The sequence below is a fragment of the Sceloporus undulatus genome, chromosome 3 (genome assembly GCF_019175285.1).
Source record: "Sceloporus undulatus isolate JIND9_A2432 ecotype Alabama chromosome 3, SceUnd_v1.1, whole genome shotgun sequence".
Taxonomy (NCBI): Eukaryota; Metazoa; Chordata; class Lepidosauria; order Squamata; family Phrynosomatidae; genus Sceloporus; species Sceloporus undulatus.
The window spans coordinates 240,139,943-240,166,896 of record NC_056524.1 but is presented as its reverse complement, the minus strand read 5'-3'; the positions used below and the strand labels follow the sequence as shown (position 1 = coordinate 240,166,896).

The following is a 26,954-nucleotide window of genomic DNA, read 5'->3' as shown; positions in this document are numbered from 1 at the left end:
CCACGCGTGTCAGCAGTGACACGCGTGTCATAGGTTCGCCATCACTGCTTTAGTGTGAGCCAAAACAGTTCTACCTGCCATAATATTGTAGGTTTTTTTGGCAATGTTTTCCTTTATGCCATCATTTTAGATCCTTTGTTGCATGTCCCTAAGTTTTATCTTCGACTTATCAAAGGGTCATATCAATATCCATAATTTCGCCCCAAAACCTGCCCTTGACTTATACATGAGGTCGACTTATAGTCAAGTATATACAGTCCTCCCTCTGTTCACATGGGTTTCGAAGCTGCTTCCCTCACTTATGTGTGAGGGACAAATGGAGGGGGAAATAATGGGGTGTTTGGCCTAGACACATTTGCACGCATGCTCCCACAGCCACGTGCCTATATTCAAGCAAATAGGGGTTGAATCTATGCAAAACTCCGTTTTGGTGGGATGGGGTCTGAAACAGATCCCCCTCAAAAACATGGTTGACTGTAGGTACTGTAGGTCATGCTCTGAATATTGTTAATAATCTGAAATACATGTGAAGTGACAGTTGTTTTATATATTTTTTTCCTAAAATGAACTGAGCAGTTTCTACACAAAGTTAAATTGAGGCTGTGATGTAATTCATTCATCCCCTCCCCCCCCAAAGTTTCAACTAAACTGCAAACATGGGAATATTTACAACTTTGCTCCTTAGGTGCCTCAATGTGTTAAAAAACAGAATAAAAGACATTGGAAGTTGGGTTTTTTTTTTTTTTGCTGCACCAGAGGCTTCTGTCAGCAGAACAGAGGGATGGATGTGTTTATCACACTTCCAAATATGATCTGGAGATTTGGGGATTGTTTTTGGAACAACATGAGAAGGAGGACAGAGAACTGGTGAAATTGTTTTCTTCCCTGTTCAACTGATGGAACCTCCACCAAATTATAAACCAGTATTGTCAAGGAATGAAATCAAAGTGATATGATCCATTGTTTAAAGATAAATGTGCTTGGTACCAGGATAATTTTGCTTTTTTTACTGTTTCAAATTTGGAACTAATTTTCAGGTCAATAATAATGAAATGGTTGCACTCCAGCGAGAACCTAATAATCCATATGACAAGAACGCTGTTAAAGTGAACAATGTTAACGGAGACCAGGTTGGCCACATCAAAAAAGAGCTGGCAGCATGCTTGGCATACATCATGGATCAAAAATTGGCAGTGATAGAAGGGTAAGAAGTGTTTGTACTGTAATTATTGTTTTTTCTTATGAATAAAACCATTGTTTTCTTAAATGGCAATCTACCAGTAGCATTTACCAAAAACATAACTTTGCTTTTACTTGCAGGTGGAAATCATACATGTGCTATTAATACTAATTCCTAGTCTGAGGCAAAGTAGAATATTTGGAAGCAATAGTAACAGTTTTTAGGAGTCATATTACATAAACTAAGAAGTTTTTATCTGGTGTCTTACAGTATCTTCCTTTGTATGTATTTTTCAGAAATACATACTCCCAGGAATGGGGTGGGGGTGGTTATACCTTATGGATGATATCTGTAGTAGGGTAAAGTATGAGCAGAACAGTAAGGTTTGAAATCAACACCAGAAACTAAAAGGAAATCTGAATATTTCTATTATGTCATAAAACATGGCAGAATTAAAAGTAGGCATTAAATACAAGGTTTTCTTTCCTTTTATAATTCTTATTTTGATAATCTTATTCTTTACTGCTTTGCTAATAGATTTTTACAACTGAATTTCCATACCTTTTTGTAGTATTGATATGTCTGCACATTTAAAGTAATTATGAAAAGTTGCCTTTTTTTGTTAGGAAATTTCTAACTTGATTGGATTTAATTTCATATTTAATTTCCTAATATTTAGTTAGGGATGTGGGTTTTAAGAAAAAGTGCTGTGGGAAAAACAGCTGTGACTAACTCCCCACAAACCTATAGCTAACCCCCATTGGGGTACTTTTTGCCCCAACCAATATAGTGTATTGTGGGGTTGGTGGAATCCTTATGCCATTTTTCAGCAAACTACGATGCAACATACCATTCTGATTCTCAGTGGGCTGGTTCCATTTGAGACTGAGGAGGTTTCCTTGTAAGGGGTTGAATAATTACAAAAGGGTAATTATTCACTGTGGTAATTAGTGGTAATCCTACTAATCCTCAATACTCTAAAATTCCAAAGGAGTAAGAAAGTGTCTGTAGTCCTTGAAAAAAATAATAATCCCTGTACATACAATTACATTGCTATTGTTTATAAGATTCCCAGAAAACCTGGTTAGAGCAAATATTATAAAGACTTTGAACTGAAGTACCAGCAGTAGTAGTACACCTGGAGATATGTTGCAAATGGAAAGAGCTAGTTCTGTCTACTGTATACCCTTTACACCCTTTCAAGATATTATTAGTTTATTCCTTCCTCATTACCCTAGGCTCCTTTCTGAAACAGAAAAACATTCAACTATTAGATAATGATTTTAATGTAATGTTTACATGATGGTAGGGCTGGAGATTCTCTGTTTCAGGGTCCCATTCAAGTATGGGTGACTGAACTAGTCACTGTCTCAACCTAATATAGCTCATTGGATTGTTGTGAAGATCAAAAAGTGTGTGTGTGTGAGAGAGAGTTTTGAAGGGATTGCTGGGTATGATGGAATATAAATGTAATACAAATGTTCTTCTTTTTTTTATCTTTAGAGTTGTTCCTTATGGAGCAAATAATGCTTTCACTATGCCAGTACAGTTGAGCTTTTGGGGAAGACAGGAAAATAAGCAAGTGGTTCTAAATCGACTTAAAATGCATGGATTTAAGTTAGCTCCCACAGGAAAAGGCAAGTTAAATAATTATTTTATGTACTGACTCAGTAAACATTTTATCAATCAAAATGTGAAGGGCTTGACTTGTTAAATTTTAGTTTGAGTTTTGTAGAATTCTGTTAATAGAAAAACATTTATTTATTATTTTATTTATTTCATTTTTATCCTGCCTTTTCCCTAAAATGGGACCCATTTGGCCCTGGTGGTGGTGAGGGATAACTTAGAGACATCAACTAGTCTTTTTCTTCTTCTTCTTCTTCTTCTTTTTAAATAATCTTAGGTTCTGAATTTGATTTTGGGACTAATTGGAAATCTGGAAAAGCTGGAACAAGTTACAGTGCTCCAATCCATGCTGCTGTACAAATGACAATTGAACAGGTATAATTCATTCTCTCTCTCTCTCTCTCTTTTCTTTCTTTCTTTCTTTTTTGGCAAGAATGTTTTTGCCTATGCTTTTAGAACTGCCTTTTAAAAACAGGTAGAGTTAAAAGTATGTCACTCATTCTGATTAGTCTACTGTTTCTTTAGAATTTAAGCTATAATTCTTTAATGTGCCAATTTTTAAAGGGGATGGATGTTAAATAATGATACTGAGGTTTTTTTCCCCTTTTGCCATGTGATAAAATCTTTAAACATAAAATATTTGATTGCCATATCTTTCTGGGCTAGTGTCACATAACAACTTTCCTTTGTAAATTGCAAGCTTGTTGGCTCATTTATGCAAAGTAATCTATGAGGATTGTGTTGTTGAAGTTAAATTGTGGAAAAGATACATAGGCGGTTTACAGACCGCCAAATAGTACGTATACAATACGTACTAGGGTTAGGAAGAGGCAGTGCTTCCGCACCTCCCTAACCCTAGTACGTATTGAATACGTACAAGATGGCGGCGCCCCTGTACACACGGGCGCCGCCATCTTTACGTACTGGACGCACAGCGTCCAGACGTGTCGCGCCGCTTGTGACGTAGCGAGCGCGCCCCTGGCGCCTCGCTACGTCGCAAACGCGACGGTAAAAGAAGCTCCATTTTGGAGCTTCTTTTTTCGGTCCGCGCGGGAGTCGGGCCGTCTGAAGGCTCCGGCTCCCCCGCGGACCTACTGGCGGCGGCGGCAGAGCGCCGCAAAGCGGCGGTCTGTACCCCGCCATAAATGCCAAAGGCAAAATACCCCTTTCCTTACTTGTTGCCATCCATTGGTACATAATACTAATGTGCTTTCCACTTACTCTATTAGGTGACCGGCTTTAAAAATTAATTCCATACTGGGTTAGGAAACACATGAGATTTGCTTTGAAGAGTTTCTTCCGACTCTGTTCAGATCTGGCTCGCAGCTGCAGTCTTGTAGCCCTTGGTTAAATAAGTAGGTAGTTGAGAGAGACTTGTGGCAGTCACCATCCACTTGATACAGAGAGAGGATTTGAAAAAGGGTCTGTGCAGAAAATGTTAGTATTCAAGGGTATGTGGAAGAAAGCAGCCCTTGAGGTATCCCTGTTATAATCTGTAACAAGGATAGCAGAAGGACTCTGAACTTCTTGAGGATTTTGAAGATCATGACAACATTGTGAATTAAGAAATGGAAAAGAATGCAGTTGTCTTAAGTCAAGTAAGTTTTGTTCCATACAAGTGTCAGGCAAAGTAGTACCTGACTACTCTCTTTTGAGCTTTTTGTCTATGGCCCAAAACACACTGCAGAAATAATCCAGTTTGAGACCACTTTAACTGCCCTGGCTCAGTGCTAGGGAATACTGGGAATTGTAGTTTATTGTAGCATCAGAGCTCTCTGATAGAGAAGGCTAAATGTCTCACAAAACTACCCAGAATTCCCTAGCATTGAGCGAGGGCAGTTAAAGTAATCTCAAACTGGATTATTTCTGCAGTGTGTTTTGGACCTATATCATTGGGCTTCACCAACTAAAATAATAGAATACAGGATCCCACAGTTCACTTCAGCATCTGCTGATAATCTGCAGCCCATTTTAGTATGAAAGATATCACTTTTATCCTCAAAAGGCTTAGCAAAGGTATTAATTACATGAACAGTTGAAGGGTCCTAATTTGTATAAGGTAAATAAGGAGGAATGAAGGAATGGAGAAGACTAACAGTCATATATGTTGTATATTTTAGCTTAAAACTGAATTTGACAAACTCTTTGAAGATCTGAAGGAAGATGATAAAACCCGTGAAACAGAAGCAGCAGAGGTATATGTTCTATTTAGTATGCCATATTGGGTGAAGTTGTGATTAGAGAAAGTGCATTGACATTCAAGTTAAAATCCTAGAAAATTATGATGGGAAGAATGTAATTTTCCCATCATGTGGCTTTTGTTATAAAATAATTTAGTATGGTATTTTAATTTTACAGGCTATTTCAACTCCATTGCTTCCACATCAGAAGCAAGCTTTAGCTTGGATGATTTCGCGTGAGAACAATCAGAAATTGCCTCCATTTTGGGAAGAGAGGGAGAGCTATTTCTACAATACAATTACAAACTTTGCTGAAAAAAAGCGACCAGAAAATGTTCTTGGAGGAATATTGGCAGATGATATGGGTTTGGTAACTATCTGTACTGCATTAAAATGGGACCTTTTTGATGTATAAATGAATACTGACAATTGTTTCATGTATTTTAGGGTAAAACATTAACTATCATTGCAGTGACTCTTACCAATTTTCATGATGGCCTACCTTTTCCTGTTCAAAGGAAAAGTAATCAAGTGAAGGAGGTGAGATATTTTCTCTCAGGCTATTAACTCTAGCTATAGAATTCCAGTTAGAGTTCTGCTATAAGTAATCCAGATAGGAAAAGTGTGAACAACAGAATGATCTTTTTGTTCATGTCAGGAATTCATTAAAAACATGAATGCTAAGACTACTTTGTATCTCTTGTTGAATATTCTCTGCAGTCATAAATTTATTTACAAGTTGTCTTCATTGTACTGCTAGAAAAATGCAAGTCTAATTGCTGTATTTCTTCATATAAGGGGGTCTATGGATACTAGCTACCGCACTGTAGAAGAAGACTTAATCATATCATGTTTGTTCTATGAACATTTAGCTAACTGTATATTTAACAGATTTAATATTTGATCTAGTAATTCTTATCTGCAGAACTTAAAAATGATGAAATATTTTAAGTAAATATTCTGTTTCTTTCAGGAATGTGTTTCTGCTGGGAAAAATAACATTGAAGGTAATTTGGTTAACTACATGCTGGTCTGCAGAGATGCACTTTGTTTCATATCCAATTAGATGCCAGACTTAAGTGGACTGAATCTATAGTTTGGTCCTTTTGAGATTTGTGGAACGTGTTAGGTATGATTATCTTAACTTCTGTTTATTTGCTGTGAAATTAAAGTGTGACTTAGTTTGGATCCAATGCAGTGAAGAAATTTTGATTTACATTAATAGTCTAGTTGCTTAGATGTACCTTGATTTTTTTCCTCTCCTGTGAAGTACCCAAGTGTGGCTTTCAGATGAATACTTCTGACAGAAAGGAGCAAGATGATTCGGTTCCTTCTCAGTCATCCAGACTGCGTCCAAAAAGGTAGATCAGATCATATAAAAAACCTCATGAGCAGGAAAATAGCTTGTGAATGTTGATTCTTTTTTATTTTTTAATTAAATTTTTATTATTAAAATTGTTGATTCTAAAATAATATTATCTCAGGAGATGAAGCACACGTATGACTGTTTAACAAAGGAAGGTACTTATTTGATCCATCTTTTTTTTTTTAAATTGTGTTCTTAAAAGAGTTCTTTGAACTCTAAGAATCCCGCTCTCCCCCTTATTTTGAAATGAAGATTTTGAGCAATATGCTTATATAAGAGAGTACTATTATGCTTAGAAAATTACCTTGATTATGCTCTAAATCACTCTTTTAAGTGCATTTCAAACATGTGGATACACTCATGAAGATTGAGTTTTTTTCTGTTTCCCCCATGACATGTCACTTTGAACTCTTCCCACCCTTCCCTTCCCGCTGTTGATTTCAGAAAAGGGTTTAACACTTACCTCTGAGGGAAGTCTACTTTTTGGGATTTAAAAAAGAAAAGAAAGAACTACATGGATGGTTAGAACAAATTACACTGTTACATGTATTCTGAACTGGCAATTGGAAGATTGTTGTAAACCTTTATCGCAAATGTTTTTACTGTTTTATAGAGTGTACAAATAAAACCAGACTGGATTATCAAATTAAGAATATGTGAAATGTTCTATTTGCTGCTGATTTGTTTATCTTTCAGAGATACAGGAAGGAAACCAAAGTATACAGTATGCAGTGACTCTGAACCTGAAGAGCAGGAAACACAAATAAAAAGTGAGCTTCGTTTTATTTTTGGTATTATTTGTCTAATATCTTTTTACTTCTTTGTTTAATGCATTAACACATCTCTTGTTTGCACAGCTAAAGTGGGGAAAAAGCGTGCAGCAACAAGAAAAAGAAGAAAAGGTAATAATAATAAATTTTATTTATATACCGCCCTGTGGTGAACCAATCCGGGCAGTTTACAACATTAAAATAACATACAGCATAAAAACAATATATTTCCCTCCCCCTTAAAAAGTTATTAAAATGCATATCTAAATTAAAACCAAATAATAATAAAGGTATGACACTGAAGTACTCATATTTGTTTCTCCTCCCCATTCTAGCTTTAATATCTTTATGAGGTTTTTGAAAACTATGTGTCTATGCATGCATTCATAATGTGGGGTTGCAGTGTCAATTTAAAAAAATACTGGTGATTTTAATGTTAAGCACATTGACTGTCTTGAAAGACTTCTGTGTGTGGACACGCGCATGCACGCACATGCCTTCAAGTTGCCTGTCTTAATGGCAACCATGAATTTCATAGAATTTTTTTTAGGCATGGAAAACTCAGAGGTGGTTTTGCCAGTTCCTTCCTCTGAAATATAGTCTGCTGCACCTAGTATTGGTTGGTAGTCTCCCATCCAGGTAATAACCAGAACTGACTGCTTAGCTTTCCAAGATCAAACAGGATCCGGTAGCTTTAGGGTATTTAGGTCCTCTTGTGGTGTCTCAGCTTCCATCATATCTCAACTGTAATTGAATTGGGATGGCTTTTTATTTGTAAAAATAATCTTCATTTATAAACTATGGGGTAATGTTAGTAGATTGGTTCTAATTTTGATTTATACCAAACAGCAGTGCTGAGAGTTAAAATTACTGAATAGCTTTTAAGATGCTTCTTGAAATAATTGTTTTGTAACTTAGTTATGTGTGTAAATAAAATTAAGCAGAATCCTACAGAAATGCATACATGAATTGTTTGTTTTTTGTTCTAAAACATGCAGCTTCTTCTGATATTCAGGAAGATGAAGCATTTGGCTCTGCTCTTGGGGAAACCACAGTGTCTTTAAAAAAGGCAAAGAAAAAAGGTATCAGTATATAAAAACTTCATACTTATATTGCTTCTCAGATTGAAGTGCTATATATTATGCTACTTGAACGTCTCAAAAGATAATGAAGAAAACATCTGGAACACGGATTAGTAGAATTGTATGAAAGTGTAGTAATAAAAACAAAAACTTAATGGCACGTGTTTAGGAAGAAATGTTGGTATATAGTTGTCCTTTAATTGAAAACCTCTCAAAAGGATTACATGGAAGTGTTATAGTTCAAATGCACAGTTAATAGTGTTTTTCCTTCTGTCCAAGGTGTTCCTACTGTACAGGATAAGAAGAATGAAGCTGACAAGAGTCTTAGAACAACTCTGATCATTTGTCCACTTTCTGTCCTAAGTAACTGGATTGTAGGTTTGAAATTTAAACAATTGTCATTTCTAGTGTTTAGCCCATTCTGACTATGCTTAGCCCATTCTGACTCTCCTAATCGTTGAATCTGGTTTCTCTATTCTGGATGGAAAAAACATATTAGCAAGGCTTCTGTGGAATCCTTGGATTGTGCATACATTCGTATGGGTTCCACAACATACTACAAGAGAGGTGGGCAAATCGTTGTTGGTCTATAATTGCAGTAACTCCTGACAGTGGGCAGTGCTATCTAGGACTAATGGGAGTAGCAGACCAACAACATCTGGAGGTCTGCAGGTTGCCCTTTCTGTATTATAATGTAGAACTTTAGGACATTTTCACTTTTTGTGCTACCCACTCACCCTATCTTCTGCACCTTATGAAAGATGCAAATTTTTGTTTATTTTGTGCATGGGGGACTAATGTTAGGACTTATAAAACCCATGTCTTAAGACCAAGCCTAGCATAGTTGCATTTCCCATGGATCCTCAATGAAAACTATATACTGTATAGGTCTAGAGAAACCTAGGGTTGGAAATAGGTCAGTGAGCGTGTCTTACTGGAGTGAAACATGGCTTTTCCCAAGGTCAGTGAGCATGTCTTACTGGAGTGAAACATGGCTATCTCCTTATATTCCCCCTTTAAAAGTATGAAGCTTGGGTGTGTAGAATTTCTTGCCATAAACTTCTCAGGTCTTACAACTTAAGTTTTAACTATTGGCACAAACTCCCCCAATATTCTCTTTCTTCTACAATCTCAGAAGCTTAGTTTATATGGCAAAGGCATGGGACAGACACCACTACAAGAAAAAGCTTATCAGGTGAACAGAAGTAATTTATAGCAGTCTTCTTCTGCCTTTAGTATCTTTGGTAATAATACTTCAGATTTTTCAGGAACTGCATGCTGCGGTTCCTTCCACTGTGTCTTCTGGAAGCTGCTACACCACAACCACAATGGCTTCCTTATCTTATTAGCCACTGGTGCCAGTCTTCAACAAGATTCTCTATCTAGAGGTCTTGTTCCTTTGTCTGCTCACTTTATCCACCAGCTCTGGTTTTCTGGTTCTCTTCCAACTAATGGTTAATCATTAACTGATGTTTTAAAAAATTACGGACTGGAACCTCTCAGCAGTCAAGTTGTAATCTCTGTCTAGTCTCACCTACTGGTCTTCATTTAGTGTATAATTAGTACCCTCTCCCGAGCCCCCTAACTATCAAAAACCCTATGGTCAACTGAGCTGAATCTCCTAATAAGGTAAATGTTAAAGTGAGAACATTTGGGAAGAGCAGAATTGCAATTTAACTTAAATATTCTTAAGTAAGATTTACAGTAAAGTAGGCAACCTCGTGCCATTAAAATGTCTCCGATTAAAAATTATTTCTTGGGCAACTGCTCTTCTAGGTTGGGCTTATGGCAATTATAGTGCAAAACACCTGGTGGGCAACAAGTTGGCAATTCCTGTTTGTGCAGAAGTAAGTCCCACTGATTCCAGTGGGTCTTATTCCAAGGGAAGTGAGCATAGGATTGAAACCAGAATCATACATCTTAAAAAGCTTGAGTGCACTTTTAGCTTTGAACATATGTGATTTTCTCATATTTTAAGCAGAATAACTTCCATGGTTACAAATACTATGGTTTGGCAAATGCTTACCCTGGTTCTGTTTTACTAAGTTCCACCAACCGTAGCAAATCTGGGTTTACAACAAAATTAACATATGATAGAAATATTTACCTGCATATTTTCATTTCAGGACCAGTTTGAACAACATGTTGATCCAGATGTTCAGTTGAACCTATATGTTTACTATGGCTCTGAGCGCAGCAAAGATCCAGCAATACTTTCAAGGCAGGATGTTGTATTAACAACATACAGTGTTTTGGCAAGTGACTATGGAGTAAGTATGGTAAAAATCTAAAGTAAGATACTAACATCTTTCCTTTAAACAAAATATAACAAAAAAAAGCATCTCTGAAGATGCCAGCCACAGCTACTGGCAAAATGTCAGGAACAAACTCTTCTAGAAACATGGCCTCATAGCTTGACAAAAACACAAAAAACTACCAAAAAATAGCAGTTTATAGGCTATAAAAATTAGATTTCTTGTCAGAAATTGAATCTGGTACAGTGCTGAACGTATCTGTCCAAAATGATACTGAGGTTTGAGGTTCAGAAAAAGTAATTCAACAATAAAATTAGGCCCTTCTCTTTGTAGAGGTTCTAGCAGTGCTCTTCTAATATGTTACCTTTTACCTTTCCCTCCTTGGAATATCTGCCAAATAATTTAGAAGCAGATTATAATTGTGGCCTGGGGCTTCATGAAAGGTTGCAAATCTAAGCATGATCCCCCACCTCACAGCTTCTGTCTCTTTCCTTTTGGAATGGGGTAGCAGTTTTTCCTATGTCAGCTCAAGGGTTCCGGTTGGTAATGCTTTCTACACATTTATCTTGAGAAAGCCTAATTGTTCATTAGACTTTAGTTAAAATATGATATAGGTGCTGTCCAGACCGGCATTTTGCGCCAGCCTGGATACATGCTAGGGTTGCCTCGGGGCGTCCTTTACAGATGCCCTGCAACCCTAGCATGTATTCTGTACATCAAAATGGCAGCGTCCTGTACGGATGGACGCTGCCATTTTGACGTGATGTGACGCTTGTGGCGGCCTAACAGCAGTGCTGGAAGGAGCTCCGAAATGGAGCTCCTTTCCGGAGGGCGCCTCGTTCCTGCAGAAACTAGATTGCCGTGAGAATGGCGCCAGGGAGAAAGGGACCGAGCGGCCCCTTTCTCCTCTGGCTGCAGCTCCCATGGTGTCCCAAGGACACCCCTTTTCGGGACCAGGGAGGAGTGGCATTTTGCAAATGAGCGGCTGCAGGCCACCTCAAATGGGCGGTCTGTATCCTGCCATAGTCTAATAGTCATTGGGCTGGTAGCTTTGGGGTCTACTTGGCATTAAAAATTTAGATGACTAATGGCTTGGAAGAGTTGAGTTCAAATCACCTGTCACAAAAGGGATCACCATTTTAGTAATTACCCTGGAGGTTAGCAAAGTTTGCTTTAAGAATTTAGAGGGCGGTAGAAAAATATAATTGTTTTGCCCATCTAGAAACTAAAACTTAAGCAAACTCCAATAATAATTTTAATCCTGATCTGAAATCTTATTTTTAAAATGTTCACCTTGACAGTGTGAAGTCGAAGGCTTTCATGGCCGGCATCCATAATTTTTTGTGGGTTTTTCAGGCTATGTGGCCATGTTCTAGAAGAGTTTCTTCCTGACATTTCGCCAGCATCTGTGGCTGGTATCTTCAGAGAATGCATGCCTGGAAAAAGTTGGGTATATATATACTGTGTGAGTCTGGAAATGCAGGAGTGATTTGCATGTGTATTGTTCTGTTGCTGATGGCAGGACTCAGGCTGGGAAGCTAATGCAAAAGAGGATCAGTGTCTGCTAATTGGTGATCGTTATCTGTTGGGAAAGTCCCTGACTCTGAATGGTTTCCCATTTGCATTTGTTGAGTTTTCTTCAGGACTGGTAGCCAAACCTTGTTTACTTTAAGGGTTTCCTCTTTCCTGTTGAAATTGTCCAAGTGTTTGTGGATTTCAATGGATTCCCTGTGCATCCTGACATGGTAGTGGTTGGCATAGTCCAGAATTTCAGTGTTTTCAAGCAGTATTTTGTGCCCAGGATGGTTAGTGGCATGTTCTGCTACTGCTGATTTTTCTGGCTGGCCCAGTCTGCACCTTGACAGATACAGACTAAGTAGTTTTAAATTTCTTTAGCTGTGGAATTGAATAAGAAGCTGTGTAAGAGGGTTAGATGTATATTCTTTCCAACTGATGAGTATGAAGCATTATTGTAGTGGAATGAGAGAAAGCTGCATCTTATGCTTAAAACCAATGGCTAATTAGTGTGTGTTGGTGCTATGTCAAGTTGTTAAAGCTTTTAAGTTTTGGCTATTTCAAAATTCTCCCCTTTCCTGTGTTAATGGCTTGTATGATAGTGTTCTTCTTTCGTTCTCTAGATTTTTATTTTTTACAGCAGCTGCTGTTCTTCAAAATGAAATGCTAGTCTCAAGACATCTGTCATCTTTATAAGAATGTATTTGGGAAATAAAGATGGCAGGTAGCTGAAATCCAGTACTTTTTAAGGTCCAACTTAAATAAATAAACAGTGTAAATGTAATAAAACAAAACAAATCACAGGTATCATCAAAACACTTCATACTACAGGCAAAACTTCTTGCCAGCACCATTTTGTCTACCTCATAGAATCATAGAGCTGAAAAAGACAAGAAGGGCCATCCAGTCCAACCCCCTGCCATGCAGGAACTCACAATCAAAGCATCCCCAGCCATCCAGCCTCTGCTTAAAGACCTCTAAAGAAGGAGTCTCCACCACACTCTGAGGGAGTCCATTCCACTGTCGAATATCTCTTGATGTCAGGAAGTTCCTCCTAATGTTGATACTTTAACATTATGCTTTGTAGATTTATAAAACTGGATTTAAAGGTTAAGAACAATAGTATTCTGACTTCCAAGCTTTTAAACATGTTTGGTGCAGTCTTGGTTCCTCTTGCTGTTCATAGCATTTGCATACATACACAAAAAAGAGAGGAAAAACAAAATAGTAAATGCTGGTGGTACTTTCTTCTACAAGAATCTCTTAATTTTGTTCCAGGCCCGAGGTAATAGTCCTTTGCACAAATTAAAGTGGCTGAGAGTGGTGTTGGATGAAGGACACACCATACGAAATCCAAATGCTCAGCAAACAAAAGCTGTATTAGATCTAGATGCACACAGAAGATGGATTTTGACAGGTAACTTGTGCCGTTGACAAAACATTGCAGTATTCTGTTAACTTCCAAATTATGAAATTGGCAGTGACTCATTAAAGCTCTGAAATAAATAAGACTTTGCTGCTTATATCCACACTGTACTTTGTTGTTTGCTTTCAGTTACTGTACTTTGTTGTTTGCACTTGCTTTAGGTCAGAATGTATTTTACCACTTGCTTAGGTAATTACTTGAAAGCAGCCCCTTTGGCACTCTTATGAGCACCTGAGGAGCAGGTTGCAGCTGCTCATGGTGTGTACTATAAAGAATAAAAGGATAATTCTGCTTGGCTGCAAATTCTATAGATGTCTGTGTGTATCTGACTAAAGAAGTTAGACTGCCTATTAATACTTTAGGCTATACTTCAAAGGAAGGAACTGGCAAAACCACATCTGAGTATTCCTTGCCTAAGAAAACCTGATGCATTTTGTGGCATCACTATAAGGTGACAGGTGATTGAAGCCACATAGACACACAAAAATGTTTCAGTAGCTAAGCAAAGTAGATGCTCATTTCATGACAATGGGAGACTCTTCTTTGTAAGCTAGTGCTACTTTTAAAAAAATCATTCTTAATGGTTGAACAATCCCCAGGAGTCATTATCAGAGTATGTAGATCAAGTCAATCTTGATGTACTGTTTGTAACTCTTTGGACTTCCATGTGTATGACAATCAATCATTTTCAGCCATGTTTGTGTATCTTAATATAACTTTATGGGAAGCTAATAAATGTATTAGAAAAGTTAGAAATGAATATGCTGGAGAAACATATAACAACCAACTTTTGAGGAGTAATATGGTGGTTATGTTGGTGAACATTGTTAAGTTTGCATAATAACTCAAGCTGACAAAAGCAATTTTTGATGAGCTTTAGGAATATTTGCACATGGGATCCTTTCCACTGCTCCAGTCTTGACTTATTTTTGAGTGAATGGTGAGAAGTATAGCATGTTTTTGTTTTGTTCCCATTTCTCTTTACAGGTACACCGATTCAAAATTCCTTAAAGGACTTGTGGTCTCTTCTTTCGTTCTTAAAGCTGAAGCCATTTACAGATAAGGAGTGGTGGCACAGAACAATCCAGCGTCCTGTTACTATGGGAGATCAAGGAGGGCTTAAGTATAAACTCTTTCTTATATATGATGGATAAACGTATTCTATAAATAGCAATAGATACAAACATATTGTATTACTCTTAAAAATTCTCTCACTAATTTTTAGTATTAAGTAAAATACAGACAGTATGCAACTTCACTTTGTGTACAATATTTAGTAATACCAGGATATATGAAATATCTTTTGTATTAATTCTGTCTCATGGAAGCTTCTTTTGTTTTGGCAGGCGTTTACAATCCCTGATTAAAAGTATTACACTTCGAAGAACTAAAACAAGCAAAGTAAAAGGGAAGCCTGTTTTGAAACTCCCAGAGCGCAAAGTATTCATCCAGCATATTACACTTACAGATGAAGAAAGCTTAATCTATAACTCTGTGAAAAATGAAAGCATAGCAGCTGTTAAAAGGTAAATAGTGCCAACAGTTAAGTAGAAAAAATTGCTTTGTTTGCAGCTGTTATGATTTGACTTTTTGAAACCTCTTTGTTTAGCTGTCGTATAAGTGCAACTCCATGCAGAAATAAATATGGAATTCAGTGGTACTTACTCCCAGTTAAGGTGGTGTAGGATTGAAACCCTAGATTCTATTCCAAAATAAGCTCCATGGAATGCACTATTAAAGTTATGCCTTTTTGTGCAGACGCACACAGAATGTACACATATTATGGAATTATGGTGATAAGCATAGTACAGTTGCTTCTTTGAACTCGTGGGGGATCCATTCCAGACCTCCCCCCGCAAGTTCAAAATCTCATCTTATTCAAGCTCCATAGGCTAGAATGGGATGTGTGTATGTGGGGGGCATGCCATGGGCATGCACCTCATTAAGGTTAATAGCAGTCGCTTCTCAGCAGATTTCCATGTCCACACATTTCAAGTCCATGGACTTGGAGGGGCAACTGTATATCATGATTTCATGATTTTAAATATGTTTATTGGATGATGGTTGTTAACAGTAAAAGCGAATAAAATGACATTTTATATGATACCATTGATTTATTTTGAAGAAGATGTCTGGCTTCTTGCTACTGGGTAGTTTGTGTGGTTTGATGGGGCTTGATAGGGGTTAGTGAATTATGACTGGTTGGATTTAGTAGCTAGCCCTTATTTCTTCTAACAGCTATGAAGCCCAGTCCTGCCACAATACTACTGTACTGACAGCAGTAAAATGGGATTGGTTTAGAAATGAGAACTGTATTGATAAACAGAATGTGTTATTTATTTCTGTATGTATTATCTTGCAAACGATTTAAACTATTTATGCCCCAACCTACATCATAAGATCTTAGAAGATGCAGGCAAAAAGCACTATGAAAAAAATTAGAATGGTCTGCAATATATTAAACAATTCAAGCAGTTTAAAACCATGTATTTTTAAAGATACAAGCCAAAATTCTCAGACTCGAGTGGTGTTTTAGCTTTGGGCCAAAATAAAGTCAACATCAATAAGAACGGGGAAGGCTTTCCACAATTGTGTGGCACAGTAGAGAAGGTTCTGTCCCATTTTTCCATGTAGGATATAAAATGGAAAGAGATTATAATTATCATTCAGAGTACAGATGGTGCTCCACATTTGCTGGGGTTAAGGGCATATAACCCATGTGAAAGAGGAAAAAAATGCAACAAAAAAAGCACTGTGTTTTTACTGGGAAGAACACATTTTACTCTAGAGATTGGATTAATATATTCTCTCTAGGAATTTTTAGGTCCTCCAGCACAACCCTATGGTCAACATCTGCCAAATGTTGACCAGAATCATGCTAGAGGACATACAGATTCCTGGCCTGGAGAAATGTTTTCTCTAGTAATCTCCAAGTTCTCCAGTGCAATTCTGTGGTCAATTTCCAGCAGAGTTGTGCTGGAGGACCTAGAAATTCATAGAGAGAACATAAGAATCAAATCTGCAGATAATCAAATCCACAAAAGTTAAAGCCGCAAATAGGGAGGGCCAACTGTATATGTAAAGTAAAGTCCATTGAGTGGGTTTATTGTGCTGTGCTTCATTCTGCAAGTGAAAATAAAGGGTTCAGTTAGTCACTGGATTGATACCTCAGTTTTGTCACCCAATCTAACATACCTATGATTGTGTGTATATACTCAGGTATTTCTGTTGTCTGATGGTGCAGGAACCAAATTTTATATCTGATTTTTTTAGTCCATTATGGTAAATGGAAATGGGAAATAATAGATGTGAATACATAATGTCAACACTGAGTGTTGGACATTTGTTTGTTGCTAGAAATAAATAATAATTTCTTAGTTTGAGTGTAATGGGAAACATGACCCAAGACACCCCAATCCCCCTGTGAATTTTTCACTGAGATATTAGAGAAGAGGAAAGGGATGAGAGTGTGTGAGGGTACTGTGCTCAGTTATGATCTGGTCTTATTATGTGAGAGTGTGAGTGAGGGTCTAGGGATTTGTGGATCACAACTGAGTTATTGAAATGGCAGTGCTTTTATTTTAACATAAAAATTATTCTACAGGTATTTTAATGAGGGAACTGTCTTGAGCAACTATGCACACGTTCTTGGTGCTTTGCTGAGACTGAGACAGTTGTGCTGTCACCCATCACTCTGTATAAGCACATCGTCATCTAGCAATATGGGAGGTCAGTGTATCCATGCTCTTTTTAATAACAACAACAACAACAACAATAATAATAATGCAATAGACCTAAAATAAGGTGGTGAGCTATACAGATCAAATATGTAAGTTTGTTGTTTTGTACTTTACCCATTGTGGTACACGAAACTGTAGCCCATGCCTTCTATCAGTGTAGATATTGCTCATAGTAATTGCTGAGATTTGTGTGAATACTGAGAAAATCAGAGTAATTTGAAAGTATATAAATAGTACTGTGGCTATAAATATTTCATGGACACAAAAGTATTGACCATAGATACTCGTGTATAAGCTGAGGGCAGGTTTCTGGGCCAAAATTATGGATTTTGATGTGATCTGTGGTTAGATCGAGGGCAAAACATAAGGGCATGTAACAAAGAATGTAAAGGATGAAGCAAAGGAAAATGATGTCAAAGAACATACAAAATTCTGGCAGGCATACATCTCTATTTACTCTAAAGGCTGGATGGATGCGGGAACTATGGTAAATGGTGGGTGTGCAGTGTATGGAGGAGGCAGCCAGGCATGGGCAGGACTAAGAAAAAATGCAGCAATGTTTTTGACCTACATTTTTTTTAGTGCAGCCTATTTTTTCCTCAAGTCTCATGGATTAATACATCTTTTTGCATGTTCAATAATGTTTAGTTTCAACGATGCCATCTAAGAAGCTCTCATTTTAACATACTTTGTAGAGGACAAGAACTAATATTTCTATTTTAAAGTACTGAACTATATAAAAATGGGATGAATTGTAGAATTACACTTGCATTTATTGCAATATTAAACACTCATAAGTGAAGGCCTTCCTTTCCGAGGAAGATTAACATCTGGTAATGGAAGTAAAACATGCAGACAAAGTGGATACTGCTACATTGTGATTCTCTCTAGCATTTGGATAAGGGTGCTTCAGATGACAAAAGAGTAGAAATATCCAGCAACTGAAGGTGTTGTCTTGTCTTAATACAGTTGGCCCTACACATTTGCAGGCATTAGGTGTGTAGGATGCCTGTGAGAGTGGAAAAACAGATTATCTCTAGGATTCCCATATCAGAAGGGCTAAGGAGCCAGTAATGGGAATTATTTGGGTCAGGAGGGGTGTTCAGCATGGAGCTCTTCAGATCCATTCTTCAGAGAGTCAAAAGCGCTAGCACTGCCTGAGGCATTCAAAAGAGCTTTTTGCCATTCTATTCAGAGATCTCCTCTGAGAAGTGGATGGTCCCCCCCTTTTTTGTTGTTGTTAAAAGTATATAACTCTTTATCTAAAAGAAATCTATCCCATTCTCTGAACAGAGTGGTGAAATATAGCCAAAATGTTAAATGAGAATATTGAGAAGTGAGAGGGATGTGGAGATTGCAGAAGTAAATAAGAAGTACCACCAAAACATAAAGGGGGCAATGTTTCCGAAAGCAGCCCAGTGGAACCCAGTTGGGAAAGAAAATGAAAAACGGGGGGTAGGGAATGGGAAATGAAATTGCATGGTGGAAGACAATATGGCTGACACTGTCAGCAGAAACAATCGTTTCAGGAGGGAAAATGCATTACAATGGTTTTTTTTTTTTTTGCAGACCACTGCTTGTTATTCTCCAATAAACATTTCATTTTTAAATTATCTTGCCTTGTATGGCATTATAACTGAGGTTTCAATTCTGCAGTATTTTTGTTCTAGCATTTGTTTGTGCCTGTTTGTCCATGCAGGTAACAGTACTCCTGAAGAGCTACGTGAGAAATTAATAGAGAGGATGAAACTAGTTTTAAGCTCTGGATCAGATGAAGAATGTGCTATATGCTTAGAGTCACTGAACTTTCCTGTGATAACACACTGTGCTCATGTGTTCTGCAAACCATGCATCTGTGAAGTTATTCAAAGGGAGAAGGTTAGTTATTACCTTCAGTCAACTGTAAGGAGTTATTATGCATTAATCATTGGTGGTTGGAAGGTAATTTGGATGGCCGTGTTGCTAAAACAGAGTAATTTTTGTTGTCTTCAAGTCATTTCCAACTTATGGCAACCCTGGCAATATTTGTTTAGAGGGAGTATGCTTTTGCTTTCCTCTGAGGCTGAGAGAGATTGACTAGCCAAAAGTCACCCAGTGGATGTTTATGGCTGAGCAGGATTTGGTGAGGAGGATTCTTAGTGTCTCAAGAGTCCTAGACCAACACTCAAACCATTATACCAAACTGGCTTGCAATTCTCTTTATGTTCTATAATTAGTTTCTAATTATATGAAGAGTCTCATTTGCTAAATTTCTTCCTGATTTCAAATTAAACAACATTGAACTCCTTTTATTTTTGATGTGTGTGTGCTATATATTTACGGGGATGTTCTTCAGATTTTGTACTTCAACATGATGGTTGGATTAATGGTTTTCTTTAGATTTATTCTGATTTTTGATGTTAGTAGTTCATAATCTGTGCCACAATTTGCTCCTGGATTTATTTTTGCAGAAAGAATGGTGCTTCTTCATCTTCTGCTTTCAATTATGTAATCTAATTGATTCCTATATTGACCATCATGTGATGTCCAAGTATAGTTACCTCCTGGGTTGCTTTAAGAACATGTTTGTGATGAATGATGCAATATTCAATAAGGTGCTCTCTTGCTTCATTTCTTGATCCTAGGCCAAATTTTCCTACAGTCTTTGATTCTGCTCCATTTCCTTTTTCACATTCTAATCACTTATAATTACAAAGTCCTCTTTTATTGTGTGATCAGTTTCCTCCAAGACTCCAGCACAGAATCTTTCAAATTCTTCTTGCCTCTGGAGTTAGGAGAATAAACTTGGATTAAGGTTATATTGATTGGTTTTCCTTGAAGTCTGATTGACATAATTTGGTCAGACTTTGCATTATATTCTTTGATTGCTTTTACTATATTTCTCCTTGCCATTGCATTTCTTCTTATATTTTAATTTTCTCATAGGGTTTTCATATTAAAAGACATTCAGAAAGCATTTATTGTGCCTCCTATATAGTAGTAGCAAGTATAAGCTATGGTGCTACTGCCATTGTCTGAGATCTCCTCTGCCAGTGTCACCCACCACTACTGCTGCCCAGTAGTTGTTTAGCACATTTAGTCTGGTTCCTCAGCAAAAGTCTGGCTGACATGGGAGACTTTACCAGCAGCACTTCTGCTAGCACCATAGAAGCGTAGTGCCATTAGTGAGTTACATAAATAGAGTTTAATTTTTCTTGCTTATCAATTAAACTGGACATTTTTGGGGGAAGTGCTCATGAATAGAGCAATTAATGCATTATCACTTCACATGATTGGATTTCAGAGCAATACAATTAAAAGTTGTCAGTGAGCCAAAATTCCTCTAGAAAAAAGGAAACACCGTCCTCTGTTGGCTACTTATGCAGCATGGATGCATTGTGAGTGATTTTCACCAAGCCTATGAAACCCAATACAAAGATTTTTATATATTTTATGTTCTTCTGTGTTTGGTCAGAAGGTGGGAAGAACATGCAGACTAGCTCTCCCACTCCCCTACCCACATCTGCAATGTGGCATCTTATGTATTTGGATAGGCTTTCCATACCAGTGCAAGTAGCCTACACAAATAGAAAAAGTTCTTTGCTATAGAAATTATTCTTCAGCACCAAATAACAGTGGCTTGTGTAGGTGTGAATCTTCCTGGTGCTGCTCTCCACATGTAAGGAAGATATCCAAATGACATCTTGGTTCCTGACTTAAAACAATAGCAATAGCAGCTTCATTTATATACTTTTTCATACCACCTAAGCAGTCTGTAAAAGGTTTACAACTGTAAGCTAATTGCCCTGAACAAGCTGGGTACAGTACTCACTTTAGCGACCTCAGAAGAATGTGGGTTGACTGCTGTTCATGGTTCTACAGTTCCAATTTCAATTAATTAAATTAGGTTCCATTTAAATTATAATGACCTCTGTAGCTCTATTATGCATATTGTGCATCCAGCTACATATTAAATTATTCTTAACTCATACAGACTATATTTGGGGACACATTTTGCTATAGTCTTGTACTGCAGAAAGTTAAACATATAGAAACAAATATAAAGCCTCCTGAAGGTGCCAGTTAAGTTACATACTGGAGAAAATTGAGTTGACTTATTACTGACCACCCAAACTCCAACTGTGAGCAAAACCCCATCTACTGCATCAAAGAATTATTTGGGTATGATTTGAAATCTGAAAATATGCACAAAATTACCTAGGGGAGTGTCTCCTAGAGAATTCTTCTATTTAATAGGGAAAGATATCAAGTTAGGACACCTAAGCATGTACTTTTGCAGTAGAAAGTACCTCTTGGTTTTTGCCAATTTATGTGGAAAGAATTTGTATGGATTTAACAGAAAAATGTGCTCATTCATGTTAAGATGCAGGCTGCTTTGTAGAGAGGATATATGCTTATGATTTGTTCCTCTTTAATGTTCACTTTGTAAATCATTGTACAGCAAACATTGCCTCTCTTTTTCCTAGCAGTGGAAAAACTAGCATAATTTGCAGAGTGTGTGTGTTCTTGTGCCTTCAAGTTGCCTGTCAACATGACAACCCCATGGATTTCGTATTACCAAGTGTGTATAAAGATGAAAAAAGTCTTTAAACTATTTTGTTTTTCAGGCAAATGCTAAATGTCCTCTTTGCAGGAAAGAGGTTGGATTAGAACATTTAGTAGAATGTTGTTTAGAGGAACCTGATAGTGGAAAAAAGACTGACCAAGAATGGGTATCTAGTTCAAAGGTAAGCATCCCATTTGAACAAGTTGTTGTTTCAAATGGTTCATCTAAACATAAGTTTTTGACAAGTCTGAAAATAATGTATCCAAATATTATTTTGCAAAGTTACATAACCAGCCAACTCATAACTATCAGTCTAGATTACAGATTTCTAATTCAACATCCTAAAATGGATTTATCACATTATGGAGCAGGAAGGACCAAGTAGAACAGTTAATTAATACTGGAACAAATTCTAACTAGTAGTCTTGTATATATGATTCAGGGCAGACTGCTAAATAAACACTCATAACATTAAAGGACATACAATTTCCCAAATATATGTAGTAATAAAACTTAACCAAGCTGTACAAAGGAGGCTGGGCAGACAACCAGCCTTTTTGGCCAGGATTCTGTTCCTTGTCCTTTGCGTGTATTCTAAGCATGTATTACTTTCTGTCTCCTCTGCTGGTTTGTGCAGCTACAGCATTTTGTTTTGTTTTTCGCTGCAGCCCTTCAAATCTCTTTAGGGCTTCTTCTTACTCCCGTGCAGTAATTCCTAGATTCTTTATCTATTCCTCATTTCTATAATTTGTCCATCTTAGTTTATTTTGATAATTACTGTGTGAATGCCTTTCTGGAAAAGGACCAAGTTACTTTTCCTGCTTTGGACACATTGTTTATGTATCCAAGTGTTAATGTAGCTCTGATTTACTGCAGCCTAAGAACAGCAACATTGTTTTGGGAAGGGGCAATCTAGAAAGACATGTACAGTGCTACCTCGGGTTACGAAATTAATTCGTTCCGCCGTTCCGTTCGTAACCCGATAATTTCGCAACCCGAAAAGGCTTTCCGTTAGCGCTGGAAAGCCGCTAGCCGCGCTTTGCGTTTGAATTTCGCGCCGAAATAAATTTCGTAACCCGAAAAAAATATCGTATCCCGGAACAGTTTTTTCCAATCTAACTTTTTCGTACCCCGGAAATTTCGTAACGCGATCATTTCGTATCCCGGGGCACCACTGTATTAGGTAATCCACACATAAATTCAAACACCATAGGGAATTAAGGAGAAAAGGGGGGATCTTTATATCCTCCTTTCACATTTGTGTTCCTGAAATTTTCCTCCATTTTGCTTACAATTCTCTTAGGAGTATGATTTAATGATTTTAAAAACACATTTGTATTAAAGCTATATGTGTCAAAAGCTGTATGTAGTCCAAAACACACTGCAGAAATAATACAGGCCCGATTTAGACGGGCCTTTGCGGCGCCCCTGTCACGTGCTAGGGATTGGCCGAGGAAGCACCATCCATATTGACCTCAACTCTAGCACGTGACGGGGGCGTCAAAATAGTAGCGCCCTGTACACACAGGCACCGCCATTTTGACGCAACAAATGCTTAGCGTCCGCGTGTTGCAAAGGCGCCGCAAGAAGAACCCGCTTTTTGCGTGTTTTTTTTTTTTTTTTTTTTGTTCCATGACGGAGCCATGTGGTTTCTCCACTGCGGCTTCCTCGCAGAGCAAACCAGGGCGGCGGGACACTGCCCTTTTTGGGTGGTCTGTATCCCGCCACAGTTTGAGACTACTTTAACTGGCTTGGCTCAGTGCTAGGGAATCCTGGGAATTGTGGCACCAGAGCTCTCTGACAGAGAAGGCTAAATGTCTCACAAAACTACAGTTCCCAAAATTCCCTAGCATTGACCCAGAGCAATTAAATCAGTCTCATACTGGATTATTTCTACAATGTGTTTTGGACTATAAAAATCGCAATTCCTTCACAGAACTTACATTCTAGATCGCCAAATTATTATCTCCAAAAGTTTTCTGTTCTTCCCAAACTTTGTACATTATCAGTTCATGGTTGGGTATTTTCCTTTCATGTGTCTGAGGGCATGAAGTTTGCCATTCAGTGATATAAATGAAAATAAATAATTGGTCAGTCTGTCACACAGTGCCCTGAAAACATGTACAAGCTTCTTTTATACCAGTAAAACTAATGAAAAGAAATGAAGATTTGTGATTTATGAAACTAAACATAACTGTCTTTTATTTCAGATCGATGCACTCATGCATGCTTTGATAGAACTAAGGGAGCAAAATCCCTCTGTCAAGAGTTTAATTATTTCTCAGTTCACAAAATTCCTGTCTTTAATAGAGATTCCACTAAAGTAAGTATACTTGTATATATTAATATAGTATGTGTTTGCTGCAATTAAAACCGCATAGAAAGTAGTTGAAAAATGTAAATCCTACATGCTGTAATTTGCTCTTGGGACATTAATTTTTCAGGCTTAAAAAAAGGCAAAGCTTTGTTCCAAGGGGTTAACACCCAGTTCAACCAATGATGTATTTTTTCTGTTTCAGAGAATCTGGATTTGTCTTTGCTCGCTTAGATGGGTCTATGACACGGAAAAAAAGAGTAGAGGCAATTCGGCAGTTCCAAAGCAATGAAGTAGGATCTCCAACTGTAATGTTGCTATCTCTAAAGGCTGGTGGCGTTGGTTTGAATCTAACAGCAGCTTCACGGGTATTTTTAATGGATCCAGTAAGTACAATTTATCTTCTTGTTGTGTGCCTTCAAGTTGTTTCTGATTCTGTCACAGGATTTTCTTGGCAAGATTTGTTCAGAGGTGGTTTGCTATAGCCTTCCCCTGCAGCTGAGAGTGTGTGAATTGTTCAAGGTCACCCAGTGGGTTTCATGGCCGAGCTAGGAATCAAATCCTGGTCTCCAGGGTCGTAGTCCAACACTTAAAACACTACATCATGGCTCTCATAATTGTTGTATTCAGACATTTTGACTCTTGCCCATACAGCTTATCCCGGAAATGCTGGAAAGGAGTGAGAAATGCCTTTAGGGCAGCTCATAGTAGCAAAAAAAATCTCGCATTGTTTCCTTTGAGGGGAAACCTGCAGATTTTCTCTGTGCAACCATTGCCTTGATGATATAATTATGTTCACTTTATGTATGAAAGCTTCACCATTTCAATTGAAGGGAATACACCTTTTTTGATCAGAGATATTTTTTGCACTAAGCAGCAGTATTTATGTCTGACAATGCATGAACTTGACTGGAGAAGTAATGGTATGCAAAAACTAGGCCCTGGTAAACTACAAATGTTGTTGGTTATGTAAAGCTAAGAGTTTTTAAAAATTCTACCACTTTTTTTTTAAAAAAAGCAAGTCTTTCCACACAGAAATATAATGGTATGATTTAAGAATCTCAGTTTGAAAACACTTTGCTTTGCTTACTGTCACCAATAGGCCTGGAATCCTGCTGCAGAGGATCAGTGCTTTGACAGATGTCACAGACTTGGGCAGAAGCAGGATGTCATCATCACTAAGGTGAGATGGCAATTATTTCAAGCACTTGGGATCATTAGCAAAGGGATTTCTTCTTTTACTTAAATTCAGCTTCAAAGTGTAGCTTACCTCTATATGTGCCTATGATACAGAGGATACTTTACAGCAGTATTTGAAAATGTCTTTGTTGTACTCCAATAAGAGAGGCCAGTTCAGAACTGAGTATGATCTGTTATATGAACCTGACATTCCTAGACAAACATTTGATCTCTGGCCAGAGTATACATGTTGCAGTTTGTGTTGTATGGACAGAACCCTATTGAAGGGGTGGAAAAGTAGGAAGGAAAAGGACTAAATCCTGCTCACCTTGAAAAAATTGACTGGCTGGATTTCAAACTTTTATAAAGGGATTAATAAGTAGGCCTTTGCACTGCAAAGATACTTTCTTTGTACATATATATGGCCCTATGTGGGACTGGAAGTTGATTTAAGGGAAGAAATAGCACTGTTCTCTTTTAAGCTCTTAGATTTGCCTCCTTTTAATATTATCACTTCACCAGTTACATTTTTATTATTCTTTAAGTGTTATATTTAATTTGACAATTGTAGTTCATCTTTTCTTCTTTTTAAAAATTGCCATTAGTTCATTGTGAAGAATTCTGTGGAAGAAAATATGCTGAAAATTCAACACAAGAAGAGAGAACTTGCAGCTGGAGCTTTTGGAACTAAAAAACCTTCTAGTGAAACAAAAATTAAGGACATCAAGACCCTGATGGATTTATAATTTGAAATATTAGAATGAAGTTCAGTTTAGGCAAGATTGAATGTGATGTGGTTGTTCAAACAGCACATCTGCATTAAAAATTTCAAAAGCATGAGTAAAGCAGTTCCTTACACATTAAGCTTTTCATTTGAAGTAGGACTTATATTTTCATATTTAGGGTTTAAGGTTCATCTGGCTGTTCTTCCAAAGAAGGAATACTAAGCTGTAAGAGGTGGGCAGGCTGTTTCTGAGCAACAACATATGTAATTTGTGCTCTGGCAACAGTTCTTGTGTAAATGAGTTGGATAACTTGATTTCTTTTTGTGCTTAGAATAGTATTGCTAGTTTTATAAGATCAGGATGTACATTGTATAGGATAAAAACAAACTTTAAAAGGCTTTTCCAAAAGTTTAAAAGCCTAGTAGTTAATTTACGTGCATTTTTATTTCATTGCATGCTACTTTAAAAAAATGTTGAATTCTGAAACAATCTGTATCATGCTAGAAATAGAAATTGGAAGTGACCATAGCTTGCAAACAACAAACATGCTAGGTGCATGTTAGTCTTGCCCTTTCATGTTGAGTGGGGATATCTAAGTGAGAATTCCAAACCTAATATTTTGCTGGCAAGTGCAGGAGCAAAACCCTGGGAAGAGTGGCTTGGAAAAACACATATCTGATCCAGACTATTTTGAAGGCAGCCTTACTAGTGTGTTTAGCCCACTTGGAAGCCAGAAGAAATAGGCTACTTAAGAACTGTTGGCTTTCTGACCTGCACTCAATGGAAAACTTGGATTACAATGGTATAATATCACCAACAGGCTTCCTTTCTCAGTCAACATGGCAAAGCTTCAGTGGGGATTTTATTAATGGAGCTGGTATCTGTTACCTACCGGCAGTGAATTCAGTGGATTGAAATATTTGTTTGAATTATTACTCTGCCTCTGTTTTACTGCTATGAGTGATGTAACAATTATCTCAATAGTAAAAAAAACCTCAGTAACTTGTGCTAGTTTTATTTTTATGTAAATAAAATTATGGCTTTTTGGAG

The 26,954-nt window shown here is 37.4% G+C and overlaps 1 protein-coding gene across 1 annotated transcript; it reads left to right on the top strand.

Annotated features, from left to right (window-relative positions):
• Window positions 1-1,042: 1,042 nt before the first annotated feature.
• HLTF (helicase like transcription factor) lies at window positions 1,043-26,954 on the top strand. The gene is made up of 23 exons (XM_042458585.1): window positions 1,043-1,204; window positions 2,684-2,817; window positions 3,084-3,181; window positions 4,927-5,001; window positions 5,165-5,356; window positions 5,434-5,526; window positions 5,960-5,993; window positions 6,257-6,347; window positions 7,049-7,122; window positions 7,210-7,254; window positions 8,121-8,204; window positions 8,484-8,578; window positions 10,331-10,474; window positions 13,253-13,391; window positions 14,388-14,523; window positions 14,747-14,926; window positions 17,005-17,129; window positions 18,840-19,018; window positions 21,748-21,867; window positions 23,897-24,009; window positions 24,206-24,386; window positions 25,103-25,183; window positions 25,785-26,954. Exons 1-23 carry the CDS (start codon window positions 1,053-1,055, stop codon window positions 25,923-25,925), a joined length of 2,706 nt encoding a protein of 901 aa, XP_042314519.1. The 5' UTR covers window positions 1,043-1,052; the 3' UTR covers window positions 25,926-26,954.

Excerpts from the sequence above, each read along its gene's own strand:
- HLTF (XM_042458585.1), top strand. The coding sequence starts at position 1,053 with ATGGTTGCACTCCAGCGAGAACCTAATAATCCATATGACAAGAACGCT. Across the intron at positions 5,357-5,433 it reads TGGCAGATGATATGGGTTTG|GGTAAAACATTAACTATCAT; the intron begins GTAACTATCTGT and ends CATGTATTTTAG. Across the intron at positions 7,123-7,209 it reads GCAGGAAACACAAATAAAAA|CTAAAGTGGGGAAAAAGCGT; the intron begins GTGAGCTTCGTT and ends TTGTTTGCACAG.